Source organism: Neoarius graeffei, chromosome 26 (assembly GCF_027579695.1).
Source record: "Neoarius graeffei isolate fNeoGra1 chromosome 26, fNeoGra1.pri, whole genome shotgun sequence".
NCBI lineage: Eukaryota > Metazoa > Chordata > Actinopteri > Siluriformes > Ariidae > Neoarius > Neoarius graeffei.
Window position 1 is genome coordinate 32,911,237 of NC_083594.1, and position 14,253 is coordinate 32,925,489.

At 43.8% G+C, this 14,253-nt stretch overlaps 1 protein-coding gene across 1 annotated transcript in view; it reads right to left on the bottom strand.

Annotated features, from left to right (window-relative positions):
- Nucleotides 1–12,879, bottom strand: part of efcc1 (EF-hand and coiled-coil domain containing 1) — an 83,374-nt gene extending 70,495 nt beyond the window's left edge. Inside the window, exons 1-2 of the mRNA XM_060909734.1 lie at nucleotides 12,186–12,879; nucleotides 3,834–4,243 (exon numbers count right to left, since the gene is read on the bottom strand). Coding sequence (XP_060765717.1) covers nucleotides 3,834–4,243; nucleotides 12,186–12,866 — 1,091 coding nt within the window. The 5' untranslated portion in view covers nucleotides 12,867–12,879. The remainder of the gene's footprint in view (nucleotides 1–3,833; nucleotides 4,244–12,185) is intronic.
- Between the last annotated feature and the right edge of the window lie 1,374 nt (nucleotides 12,880–14,253).

The window sequence follows — 14,253 nt, forward strand, 5'->3', positions numbered from 1 at the left end:
GAACATTGAGGACTCAAGACTGGACTCAGACTCGAGGTTTAGTGACTCAACTACCACTTGACGACAAAAAGGCCTCTGAAAAAAACTGAGCAGAGCAAATGACAATTTTAAATTCCACCTGATAACTTTTGCAATATGCTGTATAGCTTACTCTCTTTTGCTTGGGTTTCATTTTTATTGTGGTTGTTGCTTAGGGTGTTTAAGTGAATTTGAGGTTCAGATTCAGGGACATGCTACAGTGGTGCTTGAAAGTTTGTGAACCCTTTAGAATTTTCTATATTTCTGCATAAATATGACCTAAAACATCATCAGATTTTCACATAAGTCCTAAAAGTAGATAAACAGAACCCAGTTGAACAAATGAGACAAAAATATTATACTTGGTCGTTTATTTATTGAGGAAAATGATCCAATATTACATATCTGTGAGAGGCAAGTATGTGAACCTCTCGGATTAGCAGTTAATTTGAAGGTGAAATTAGAGTCAGGTGTTTTCAATCAGTGGGATGACAATCAGGTGTGAGTGGGCACCCTGTTTTATTTAAAGAACAGGGATCTATCAAAGTCTGATCTTCACAACACACGTTTGTGGAAGTGTATCATGGCACGAACAAAAGAGATTTCTGAGGACCTCAGAAAAAGCGTTGTTGATGCTCATCAGGTTGGAAAAGGTTACAAAACCATCTCTAAAGAGTTTGGACTCCACCAATCCACAGTCAGACAGATTGTGTACAAATGGAGGAAATTCAAGACCATTGTTACCCTCCCCAGGAGTGGTCGACCAACAAAGATCACTCCAAGAGCAAGGCGAGTAATGGCCCTTTTCCACTACCCTTTTTCAGCTCACTTCAGCTCGCTTCAGCTCACTTCAGCCCGACACGGCTCGCGTTTCGACTACCAAAAAACAGCACGACTCAGCTCGCTTCAGCCCTGCTTAGCCCCTAAAACTCGCACAGTTTTGGAGTAGGGCTGAAGCGAGCCAAAGCAAGCCGAGTGAGGTTGGGGGCGTGAGCAGACACTCCCCTGTGCACTGATTGGTGAGGAGGAGTGTCCTCACATGCCCACACACGCCCCGCAAGCGCGCTGGGATCTGTAAACACCGCAAACCCGGAAGAAGAAGAATTACGAATTACGAGAATTTCTGAAGCCTTATGCGCCTCGCCTCATCTATACGCTCTTGCCAGTATCTGTCCGCGTTGTCGGTGACAACAAGCCACAGCACCAAGACCAGCAACACTAACGACTCCATGTCCTCCATGTTTATTGTTTACTATTCGGGTCGTGAGACTACCGCTTAAAAGATCACTGATGCCACTGTTTGCGCTGCTTAACGACATCACGTGACGTCCACCCACTTTCGCTAACTCCACCCAATGTGTCCACCCACTTCCAGCCAGCACGGTTCAGCGCGGTTGTAGTCGAAATGCAACTCCAACAGCCCCGCTCAGCCCGACTCAGCACGGCACGGCTCAGCCCGACTCAGCCGCGTTTGTAGTGGAAAAGCGGCATAACAGTCGTCGAGGTCACAAAGGACCCCAGGGTAACTTCTAAGCAACTGAAGGCCTCTCTCACATTGGCTAATGTTAATGTTCATGAGTCCACCATCAGGAGAACACTGAACAACAATGGTATGCATGACAGGGTTGCAAGAAGAAAGCTACTGCTCTCCAAAAAGAACATTGCTGCTCATCTGCAGTTTGCTAAAGATCACGTGGACAAGCCAGAAGGCTATTGGAAAAATGCTTCATGGACAGATGAGATTAAAATACAATTGTTGCTTTAAATGAGAAGCGTTATGTTTGGAGAAAAGAAAACACTGCATTCCAGCATAAGAACCTTATCCCATCTGTGAAACATGGTGGTAGTATCATGGTTTGGGCCTGTTTTGCTGCATCTGGGCCAGGATGGCTTGCCATCATTAATGGAAGAATGAATTCTGAATTATACCAGCGAGTTCTAAAGGAAAATGTCAGGACATCTGTCCATAAACTGAATCTCAAGAGAAGGTGGTTCATGCAGCAAGACAACGACCCTAGAGCTAGAGCTCAGCACAGCGTTTCGTTGTTCCTCAATGTTTACACAGCACTGGATCAGATACGAACTGGGTTGAATACGTGGGCCCTGGCGGATTCAAGTTGTTCCGCCTGTGGAGTCGTTTCCCGGCGTTTTAATGTGAACGGACAGTGCATCCGTGACGAAAACGAGACGGATACGGTCTAATGTAAACACCACCTAAATTGACCGTAGGTGTGAGTGTCAATGGTTGTCTGTGTCTATGTGTCAGCCCTGTGATGACCTGGCGACTTGTCCAGGGTGTACCCCGCCTTTCGCCCGTAGTCAGCTGGGATAGGCTCCAGCTTGCCTGCGACCCTGTAGAAGGATAAAGCGGCTAGAGATAATGAGGTGAGATGAAATAAATGACCAAATGACCAAATGTCTCATTTGGTTAACTGGGTTCTCTTTATCTACTTTCAGGACTTGTGTGAAAATCTGATGATGTTTTAGGTCATATTTATGCAGAAATATAGAAAATTCTAAAGGGTTCACAAACTTTCAAGCACCACTGTAATATACTGACCTTCATAATAAGTGTCTGTGATGGCAAAACTGCAACTATAAATCCTGTTCTGTGGTTATATCTATTATAAACTCGGCAGATTGCAGATTACAATCCATATCTAAAGACAAAAATGTCAAATGATTAAATGAAATGGCAGAGTTGGGCCTTAACTACAGAGCACGGTGTAGGCAGGGGGACCTCAAATATGTGAGGGTTCAGGGGGGAAGAGTTGCTAGGATTCAGACTGTGACAGTTCATCTATTATTCAAAAAGAGCACAGAGAGCAGCGGAGCTACTGAAGATTGATTGGGACTTTCAGTCTGTTCAGGTCAGGCCTTTTCCATCTCTCAATGTGCCGGCCCTAAAGTGAATGGGACTCACTCTGAATGGATTAGCCCCATTGTAATTCTGAATGAATTATGTGGTTCAAGCGTATGAAAAGGGACTGGCCTCTTAGCACAGCTAGAGAAATATTTTGTACCTTAGCATAGCTCTAAAGAATGGATGAGAACATATATGATCAGTACCAACATGAAGCATAATCTCCTCTGATATATATGCTGGTGGGTATATCCTTCAAGTTAACATTTACTTTACAACTCCTGCATAACTTAAAGTAGATTATAGTATTGCTCTTTCCAGGATTAGTATTTATTTGGGAGGAATAGGATGAGAATCGGATGAGAATGTATCGTCTATCTGAATACCATCCCAAAGATCACTTGTGCAAATGCTGATGAAAACAAAAGAGCAAGTGAACAGCTGAGCAGACTGTAAACATTAATTAAATGGCTGAGCCTTTGGAAAGTTCAATGACAGGCTAGGTATAAAACCTAAATTCCGCTGAAGCAAGCAGTACCCAGCCAAAGCTGCACACAGTTTCAATAAACCAAAGCGGCAGCCCACTTGCCACACACGTTGTCTGCTTAATGAACCCAAACAAAACAAGGTCTGCACTCAAGAGAGTGAACCACATCAAGTCAGCTTAAATAGCATGTCGGCTGCCGCACTTGTTCATGATCCAAGCAACTGAATTCTCTGGGAACCATTTTAGAAACTGCAATTCACTAAGTTAGATGAGACAAAACAGAATTATGCAATAACATGCATCAATCCACTAGCTACAGCCAATTCGGGCCAACTCTAAAGCAATCCAAGGCTTACTCAAGCCTTGGATAAAATAACCGGCGAACCATCAGTGTGATAGGAACGCACTGCCAGATTGAGAAGCTGGCTAACCTGTTATAGGAAGCTCTGTCTCCATTTGTCTCACCTGTAATACAGAAGTTCCATCTCCAGTTGCTGTACGTGCCTTTGCAGAACAGGCACATGACTGGCTTTGGCTTCCAACTCTTTCACTTTGCCCAAGCCACTGAGCAGAGCTTCCCTGGCTTCCTCCACCTTCTTCCTCATGTCTACCTGCTCCTTCTTCAGGGTTCTGTTGCACTCCTCAAGCAACAGCACAGCCTCCCTAGAAACTCGCAGCTCCTGCTCCAGTTGCTTGTTTAGAAGCAGGACATCCTCAACCTGCTCAGAGTTCCGGGCCAGTTCTGTCTCTGTAAAGACGTCCTGAAATCTCTTCATACTGCCCCGAATGGTGGATTTCTGAGCCATGCGCTTATGATGGGCAACAAAGCAGCCACTGTCTGGTTTGTGTTTTACATGGCTCTTCCACAGTCCAACCTAAAGTATGCAGAAAAAAAAATCAATATCAGATGAAACACAGTCACATCAGTACAATCCATACTGACGCCGCACATTTATATGTATTTAAATCATGATCACTGTTTTTTTAGTTTCTCAATTAACTGATCATAATAAAGTCATCCTGGTGAGCTTCAGTAAAGTAGTGCATTAAATAACAAGCGCTCTATAAACTTTCATTAACTGAGACACTCAATGTCTATTCACTTTGATTCAAGCTATATTTTTCATGTACAAAGCACAACCTCATAATAGTGGTATTCTTGGTAGCAAATTCTTAGCTGTGCAACATATGTTGAGGTAGATGTAGGCAGTAAGTCAATGTAGTAGGTCACATAAAGTAATAGTGTAGTAGTGTGCAAAAAAGGACAAAACAGTGTAACATAAAATAAAATGTAGAAAATAGGATAGAAAAACTTTTCTATACTCAGAGAATGCTAAATATACAAGTAGAGAAGACAAGAGAACAAGGAGCAGTCTCGTTTTGGTTCAAATATCTATATATTTTTTCAAAAATACAGATTTATAATGTATGGCTTATAATGACTGTGTTCACTTGATTAAAAATAGGTACCCTATGGGTACATGTGGCTGCTGCTTATAAATAAAATTGTTTTCTGATACCATGTCTATACAGAAAATATACAGTGGATATGAAAAGTGTACACACCCCATTAAAATGATAGGTTTTTCTGATGCAAAAAAAAATGAGACCACGAAAATAATTTCAAAACTTTTCCCACCTTTAATGTGAGCTATAACCTGTACAATTCAATTGAAAAACAAACAAATCTATTAAGGGGAAAAACATTAAAAATAAAAAACATACAATAAGCTGGGGGCGGCGGCAGCACGGTGGTGTAGTGGTTAGCGCTGTCGCCTCACAGCAAGAAGGTCCTGGGTTCGAGCCCTGTGGCCGGCGAGGGCCTCTCTGTGTGGAGTTTGCATGTTCTCCCCGTGTCCGCGTGGGTTTCCTCTGGGTGCTCCGGTTTCCCCCACAGTCCAAAGACATGCAGGTTAGGTTAACTGGTGACTCTAAATTGACCGTAGGTGTGAATGTGAGTGTGAATGGTTGTCTGTGTAAATGTGTCAGCCCTGTGATGACCTGGCGACTTGTCCAGGGTGTACCCCGCCTTTCGCCCGTAGTCAGCTGGGATGGGCTCCAGCTTGCCTGCGACCCTGTAGAACAGGATAAAGCGGCTAGAGATAATGAGATGAGATGAGATGAGATGAGATGAGAAGCTGGGGGCGGCACGGTGGTGCAGTGGTTAGCGCTGTCGCCTCACAGCAAGAAGGTCCGGGTTTGAGCCCCGTGGCCGGCGAGGGCCTTTCTGTGTGGAGTTTGCATGTTCTCCCCGTGTCCGCGTGGGTTTCTTCTGGGTGCTCCGGTTTCCCCCACAGTCCAAAGACATGCAGGTTAGGTTAACTGGTGACTCTAAATTGACTGTAGATGTGAGTGTGAATGGTTGTCTGTGTCTATGTGTCAGCCCTGTGATGACCTGGCGACTTGTCCAGGGTGTACCCCGCCTTTCGCCTATAGTCAGCTGGGATAGGCTCCAGCTTGCCTGAGACCCTGTAGAACAGGATAAAGCGGCTAGAGATAATGAGATGAGATGACAATAAGCTGGTTGCATAAGTGTGCACACCCTTAAACTAATACTTTGTTGAAGCACCTCTTGATTTAATTACAGCATTCAGTCTTTCTGGGTAGGAGTCTATCAGCCTGCCACATCTAGACTTGGCAATATTTGCCAACTCTTCCTTGCAAAAGTGCTCCAAATCTGTCAGATTGCGAGGGCATTTCTTGTGCACAGCCCTCTTCAGGTCACCCCACAGATTTTCAATTGGATTTAGGTCTGGGCTCTGGCTGGGCCATTCCAAAACTTTTTTGGGGTCACTGTCATGCTGAAAGATGAAATTCCTCTTTATCTTCAGCTTTCTATCAGACACCTGAAGGTTTTGGGCCAAAATTGACTGGTATTTAGAACTGTTCATAATTCCCTCCACCTTGACTAAAGCCCCTGTTCCAGCTGAAGAAAAACAACCCCAAAACATGATACTGCCACCACCATGCTTCACCGTGGGTACATCTTTTGGTGATGCGCAGTGTTGTTCTTGCACCAAACATACCTTTTGGAATTGTGGCCAAAAAGTTTTACCTTGGTTTCACCAGACCATAACACATTTTCCCCACATACTTTTGGGAGAGTTGATGTATTTTTTTTTTTTTTTGCAAAATTTAGCCAGGCCTGGATGTTTTTCTTTGACCCTACCTTGTAGTCCAGACATATAGAGAATACTGGAGATTGTTGTCACATGTAGTACACAACCAGCACTTGCCAGAAATTCCTGCAGCTCCTTCAGTGTTGCTGTAGGCCTCTTGGCAGCCTCCCTGACCAGTTTTCATCTTGTCTTTTCATCAATTTTGGATGGACGTCCAGTTCTCGATAATGTCACTGTTATCCCATATTTTCTCCACTTCTTGATGACTGTCTTCACTGTGCTCCATGGTATATCTAATGCCATGGAAATGTTTTTGTCCCCTTCTCCTGACTGATACCTTTCAACAGTGAGATCCCTTTGATGCTTTGTAAGCTCTCTGTGAACGCTGGCTTTTGCTGAAGGATGCAACTGAGTAAATGTCTGAACTTTATTTGGGTTAATCAGAGTCATTTTAATTGATGGCAGGTGTGAACCCAAAAAGACTGAATGCTGTAATTAAATCAAAAGATGCTTCAACAAAGTATTAGTTTAAGGGTGTGCACACTTATGCAGCCAGCTTATTGTACGTTTTTTATTTTTAATGTTTTTCCCCCTAATAGATTTGTTTGTTTTTCAATTGAATTGTACAGGTTATAGCTCACATTAAAGGTGGGAAAAGTTTTGAAATTATTTATCGTGGTCTCATTTTTTTTTACACCAGAAAAACCTATCATTTTAACGGGGTGTGTACACTTTTTATATATACTGTAGCATATATATATTTACTCTATGAGGCAGTAGCCACAAAAATGAAGTATAATCCAAAAATGAACAATTTAAAAATCACAGAAGTAAAATATATCAAGTGTCTGTACTTTATATTATTCTACTCTTACAGTTTTTGAAACTGAAACCTCCAAACCGAGGCTGATATACACACACTGTCGCCATGACCAAAACTCTTATTTCCCGGAAAAGGCCCGGTGCTAGAGCTCAGTGGTCTCAATACTCTTTTCGACAACTTCCCGTAACAACTCGGAAGTGCATCCCATCTACATCACACATGGGACCACTGGCCGAAGAAGGCGAGGAAAGGGGGACAACCTGGAGTATATTTTAAAATACAAACGCACTTTCCTTCGGTAATAAGCATAAACATGTCTGAAAGCGATTTCTTTAGTCTAGTCCATTTATTTTGAATGGTGAACCGAATTGGATACACTCACTGGTCATTTTAATAGGAACACCTGTATGCATTCTATTGTTACATTCTTACAACACAATGGCATAGTGGCTACAGCCTCTATATGAGGCAGTAGCCACAAAAACAGTGAAATAATACTGAATAAAATTATTTAGGTCTTAACTTGCTGAATATTTGTGATAGCTGTGATTTCAACAGGGAGATGCGTCAATCCCATTCATTCATTCATTCATTCATCTATTATTCGTAACCGCTTATCCTGTGCAGGGTCGCGGGCAAGCTGGAGCCTATCCCAGCTGACTACGGGCGAGAGGCGGGGTACACCCTAGACAAGTCGCCAGGTCATCGCAGGGCTGACACATAGAGACAAACAACCATTCACACTCATATTCACACCTATGGTCAATTTAGAGCCACCAGTTAGCCTAACCTGCATGTCTTGTAACTGTGGGGGAAACCGGAGCACCTGGAGGAAACCCACGCGGACACGGGGAGAACAGGCAAACTCCACACACAAAGGCCCTCGTCGGCCACTGGGCTCGAACCCAGAACCTTCTTGCTGTGAGGCGACAGTGTTAACCACTACACCACCATGCCGCCCTCATTCATTCATTCATTCATTCATTTTTCTTCATTTGTAGTAACCACTTTACCATGGTAAGGGCTGTAGTGGATCCAGAGTATGCCTTAGAAACACTGCACAGGAACAGACCTTGAATGAGACACCAGTCCCTCCCAGAGCACCATACACGCACACAATATCTACACATTCTTTGAAACCTAGGGACAATTTAGCTTTGCCAATCCACCTTCAGTCACAAAGCAAACCAAAGAACGAGAGCCAACATACACAAACACGGAGAACATGCACAGAAACTCCATAAAGACAGTTATCTGAGCTCAGGCTCAAACCAGACACCCAATCCCACTTTTTCCAATTATGATATGATACTGTAATCTGGCAATACCCCCAATAATGATTTGAAACTAACATTCTCTTCGTGAACAAGCTGATTATCTGAAAACCTCTTTTACCAAATTAAATGAAACACCAGGTGCAATGGCGTGATGCTTTAAGACAATTTGTGTCCTTTGTACAGTGCAAGGTCTGTGTTGTGTAAGTCAGTGTGGTACTTTAAATACAGTAGTGTGCAAAAGTCTTAGGCACCTTTGGTTTTTTTTAAATACAAATTTTGTTATAGATTTTTATTGTGTGACCTACATTACTGAGTCAGTACAAAAACATTTTAGATTCCAAAAATTCATTTTCCAGCACAAAATTAAATGTTACAGGAAAAAAAGTTTGTATTTGAGCAGCATATTACACAAGAGACCACTTTTCAGATTAAAAAAGAAAACATAATGAAGGCTACTGGGTTTTGGTGCAAAATTAAGAAGCAAGTAGGACAGTCAAAATGGAAGAACTGTGGCTGATTCTGCAAGATGCTCAATAAAACCTACAGCTCATTTCCCTATAAAACTGCACTCATTGTACCGGAGACTATTTTTTAATTGAAGCAAAGGGTTGTCTCACACCAAATATTAACTTTGTTTCATTTATTATGGTTTGCTACTGTTTAAAGTATTTTTTAAGTGTTGAAACATTTCATTTTATAATTTTCAATACGGTGGTGTAGCGGTTAGCGCTGTCGCCTCACAGCAAGAAGGTCCTGGGTTCGAGCCCAGCGGCCAGCGAGGGCCTTTCTGTGTGGAGTTTGCATGTTCTCCCTGTGTCTGTGTGGGTTTCCTCCGGGTGCTCCGGTTTCCCCTACAGTCCAAAGACATGCAGGTTAGGTTAACTGGTGACTCTAAATTGACTGTAGGTGTGAATGTGAGTGTGAATGGTTGTATGTCTCTGGCTACATTTACATTAGACCGTATCTGTCTCGTTTTCTTCGCGGATGCACTGTCCGTTTACATTAAACCGCCTGGAAACGCCGGGAAACGGGAATCCGCCAGCGTCCACGTATTCAATCCAGATCGTGTCAGCTCCGGTGCTGTGTAAACATTCAGAATACGTGGATACGCTGTGCTGAGCTCTAGCTGGCGTCTCATTGGACAACGTCACTGTGACATCCACCTTCCTGATTCGCTGGCGTTGGTCATGTGACGCGACTGCTGAAAAACGGCGCAGACTTCCGCCTTGTATCACCTTTCATTAAAGAGTATAAAAGTATGAAAATACTGCAAATACTGATGCAAATACTGCCCATTGTGTAGTTATGATTGTCTTTAGGCTTGCCATCCTTCCACTTGCAAGTGGTAAGTGATATGCGCTGGGATCACACACACAGCGGCTCAGTCCCGAAAACACTGCTAGTGTGCTTCACTCGCGCGCTCTGTGAGCTGCGCAGGGCCGGAGTGCGCACCCTCCAGAGGGCACTCGCTGTTCAGGGCAGAGTGATTTGGAGCGCAGGATGCCTGTGGAGCCGAGCGTATCCGTGTATTGGTATTGTTGTGTGCACGCAAATCGTGTATTGGTGTTGCTGTGTGCACACTAATCGTTTTAAAAACGTTAATCTGATGATCCGCTGATACGGTCTAATGTAAACATGGGCTCTGTGTCAGCCCTGTGATGACCTGGTGACTTGTCCAGGGTGTACCCTGCCTCTCGCTCAGTCAGCTGGGATAGGCTCCAGCTTGCCTGCGACCCTGTAGAACAGGATAAGCGGCTACAGATAATAGATGGAATTTTTAATCCATTTTTGGTCTACAGCATTTCTTTACATGAGCCTAAGTACTGTATGTCAGTAGAGCTAATTGGAAATCCAGCCAGGGTTTGCCATATCGATTCCAGCTGCTGTAGGAACGTGCCTAGTGTATCCCTAATTGAGATATTCCTCATCAACCAGCCCTAATCCAAATAACACTTTATCTCACAAGCTGGACTTGATAACATTTGCTAGATTTCATAACAAGTGTTGTGAAACAAAGTGATGGAGACAACATCCATCCATTATCTGTAACCCCTTATCCTGTACAAGCTGGAGCCTATCCCAGCTGACTATGGGCGAGAGGTGGGGTACACTCTGGATAAGTCACCAAGTCATCCCAGGGCTGACACAGAGACACAAACAACCATTCACACTCATGGTCAATTTAGAGCCACCAATTAGCCTAACCTGCATGTCTTTGGACTATAGGGGAAACCGGAGGAAACCCACACAAACATGAGGAGAACATGCAAACTCGACACAGAAAGGCCCGGCTCGAACCCATAACCTTCTTGCTGTGAAGTGACAGTGCTAACCACCACACCACCTGGAGACAATATGGCTTTCACTAGGGTGCATCAGTTGCCCTCACTTTCATAAAATCTGATGCATTTTTGTTTGGGTGTTCCTTTTCACCAATAAAGACATCCTGTAAAATTTCTCATCTCATCTCATTATCTCTAGCCGCTTTATCCTTCTACAGGGTCGCAGGCAAGCTGGAGCCTATCCCAGCTGACTACGGGCGAAAGGCGGGGTACACCCTGGACAAGTCGCCAGGTCATCCATCACAGGGCTGACACATAGACACAGACAACCATTCACACTCACGGTCAATTTAGAGTCACCAGTTAACCTAACCTGCATGTCTTTGGACTGTGGGGGAAACCGGAGCACCCGGAGGAAACCCACGCGGACACGGGGAGAACATGCAAACTCCACACAGAAAGGCCCTCGCCGGCCCCGGGGCTCGAACCCAGGACCTTCTTGCTGTGATGCGACAGCGCTAACCACTACACCACCGTGCCGCCCCTCCTGTAAAATTTTTTGATCATATTCAAAAGTCTAATGGTGGCACCATGAGGTTCATTTTTTGCCAAAAAACGCTTATTTTATGTTTTCGCGTAAGGTTTGAATCACAATGTTGGACTCCATTTATTGATTTCTTGTGACCCAGAGATCATGTTAAGAACCTTTGCAAGGGATTGAGAAGCATTAATGTGATTCATAATACATCTGTATTGTTTAAAAGTAGTTGAACGATGATTCAATGAACAGCTAAAACTCAAACTGTGCTTGATGATATATTTAGAATATGTACTAAAAATGTGTATCTAAGATATTTGGTATACTCTATAAAGTGCCATAATGTTTCATGAAAAGTGGTCGAAATTTTGTCATAAAAGTCATAAAATAGCAGCTTTTTCCGTAACTTTGAGCTCCTGGTGCCACCATTAAACTTTTGAATTTTGTCAAAATATTTCACCCAGTGTGTTTTCTTACCGAAAGGAACATAAAAACAAAAATGCATCATGATCGGAGGAACTTTTCATTTTTAGGGGGCAACTGATGCACCCTAGCTTTCACAACCTGCATCAGAATGAATGCGAAGTCTCCGATCAGTGCAGAATGGAAACATGTAACCTGTATGATCCAGAACATGACTTTGGCCACTGCCCTGGATATATGGCCATGCATGAAGGGGAGTAATGGGTAAATGCAAGAACTGCCTCAAAGAATCAGACGACTTAAAAATAAACAATAGTAGATTAAACTTTGTTTATGAAACACAACAGTTACTCACTTGCAAGGCCAAAGAGCGCGCATCACTGCTCTGAAGAGCCGCACGCATGTCCTCCACCAGCTCCCGCAGACTTGAGTTCTCCTCCTCCAGCTTGGCTATCCGGTCCTCCGCTTCCTCCAAAGCCACAATGTCCTCATAACACTCGCGTGTGCACGAACCTTGCCTGCATCCTGAACTGTGCTGGTCCGATGCAGGCATGGAGTGGCTGGTGCGCCTCCCGGTGCCCGGGTTCAGCAGCTTCTCCCTGCGCCTCATTGGGCTCCGGAGGCGGATTTGCGTCTCGATGTGCTCGCTCTCTCTGCCCACCAGCAGCCGGCCGTCCTCGTAGTGGCAGCCAGCCTTGGTGCTGAAGTAGCCGCACAGTTTGGCGTGAAACTGGCGGAAAGTGAACTCGCTGGGCAAGCTGTCCAAAATCCCTGCGCACTCCTCCGCCTCGGTCTCTTTATTCAGCCCCAGGATTTCACACAGGATCTGGAAATCCTCGGAAGGGATTTTCCCGTCGCCCTGGCAGTCCAGGTGGTGAAAGATCTCCTGCAGGTACTGATCCAAGCCAGTGGCAAGGACTATGATCTCGTTCTCCACACCGCGGTCCAGTCCATAATGGTAAGCCAGTGTGCTCACTATCCATTGTGTCCTGCGCGCCGGGCGGCTGTATGGATCACATCCGTCTAATGTTTCCATTCTCTCTGTTTCCCTTATAACAATATTCCATTTATACAGGCGACATGTGTTAACAGGGTCAGCAGATCCAGCAAAACATACTCAGCCGAACATCATCCTCTTCTCATTGTGCGTGTGTGTGTGTGTGTGTGGCGCTGCTGCGGAATGTAGCGTACAGCCCACCAAACACTGAAGGGAAAAAAAACTTTTGAAAAGCAGTTAACCATTTGCTGGTACACTACCGTTCAAAAGTTTGGGGTCACCCAGACAATTTTGTGTTTTCCATGAAAAGTCACACTTTTATTTCCCACCATAAGTTGTAAAATGAATAGAAAATATAGTCAAGACATTTTTCTGGCCATTTTGAGCATTTAATCGACCCCACAAATGTGATGCTCCAGAAACTCAATCTGCTCAAAGGAAGGTCAGTTTTATAGCTTCTCTAAAGAGCTCAACTGTTTTCAGCTGTGCTAACATGATTGTACAAGGGTTTTCTAATCATCCATTAGCCTTCTGAGGCAATGAGCAAACACATTGTACCATTAGAACACTGGAGTGAGAGTTGCTGGAAATGGGCCTCTATACACCTATGGAGATATTGCACCAAAAACCAGACATTTAGTAGAATTTAGCTAGAATAGTCATTTACCACATTAGCAATGTATAGAGTGTATTTCTGATTAGTTTAAAGTGATCTTCATTGAAAAGAACAGCGCTTTTCTTTCAAAAATAAGGACATTTCAAAGTGACCCCAAACTATTGAACAGTAGTGTACCTAATCGTTCTTTTGTTTACATGAGCTCAGTGCACTCTAAAAAATAATGGGGCCAGTACCGGTTCTTCAGGGCGATGCCATAGAAGAACCTTTTTCAGGGCTTCAAAGAACCGTTCATGCAACAGTTCTTTAAAGAACCATTTAAACCATTTGTTTGAGCAGTGAAGACAGATTTGTGTAAACATAGCCTATGTGCATTGACCAGCAAATGGTAAGAGAATGCCAGGCTCTGAAGAACCATTTCCAATGTGAAGAACCTTTCGCATAATGTAATGGTTCATTACAGAGTTTTGACTCTCCATGGAACCATCCAGAGATTTGAAGAACCACTGAAGCACCTTTATTTTTTAGAGTGTGTTGTGCTGGTTAAAGAGCTTCTCTGAAGCCTTCATCCTTTCCATTTGAATAACATCGCAGTACAGTTCAGTGGGGATCACAATCAGCCATAAGAGTCAAGTCAAGTCAAGTCAAGTCTTATTTGTATAGCGCTTTTAACAATAAACATTGTCGCAAAGCAGCTTGACAGAATTTGAGCGACTTAAAATATGAGTTAATTTTATCCCTAATCTATCCCCAATGAGCAAGCCTGTGGCGACGGTGGCAAGGAAAAACTCCCTCAGACGACATGAGGAA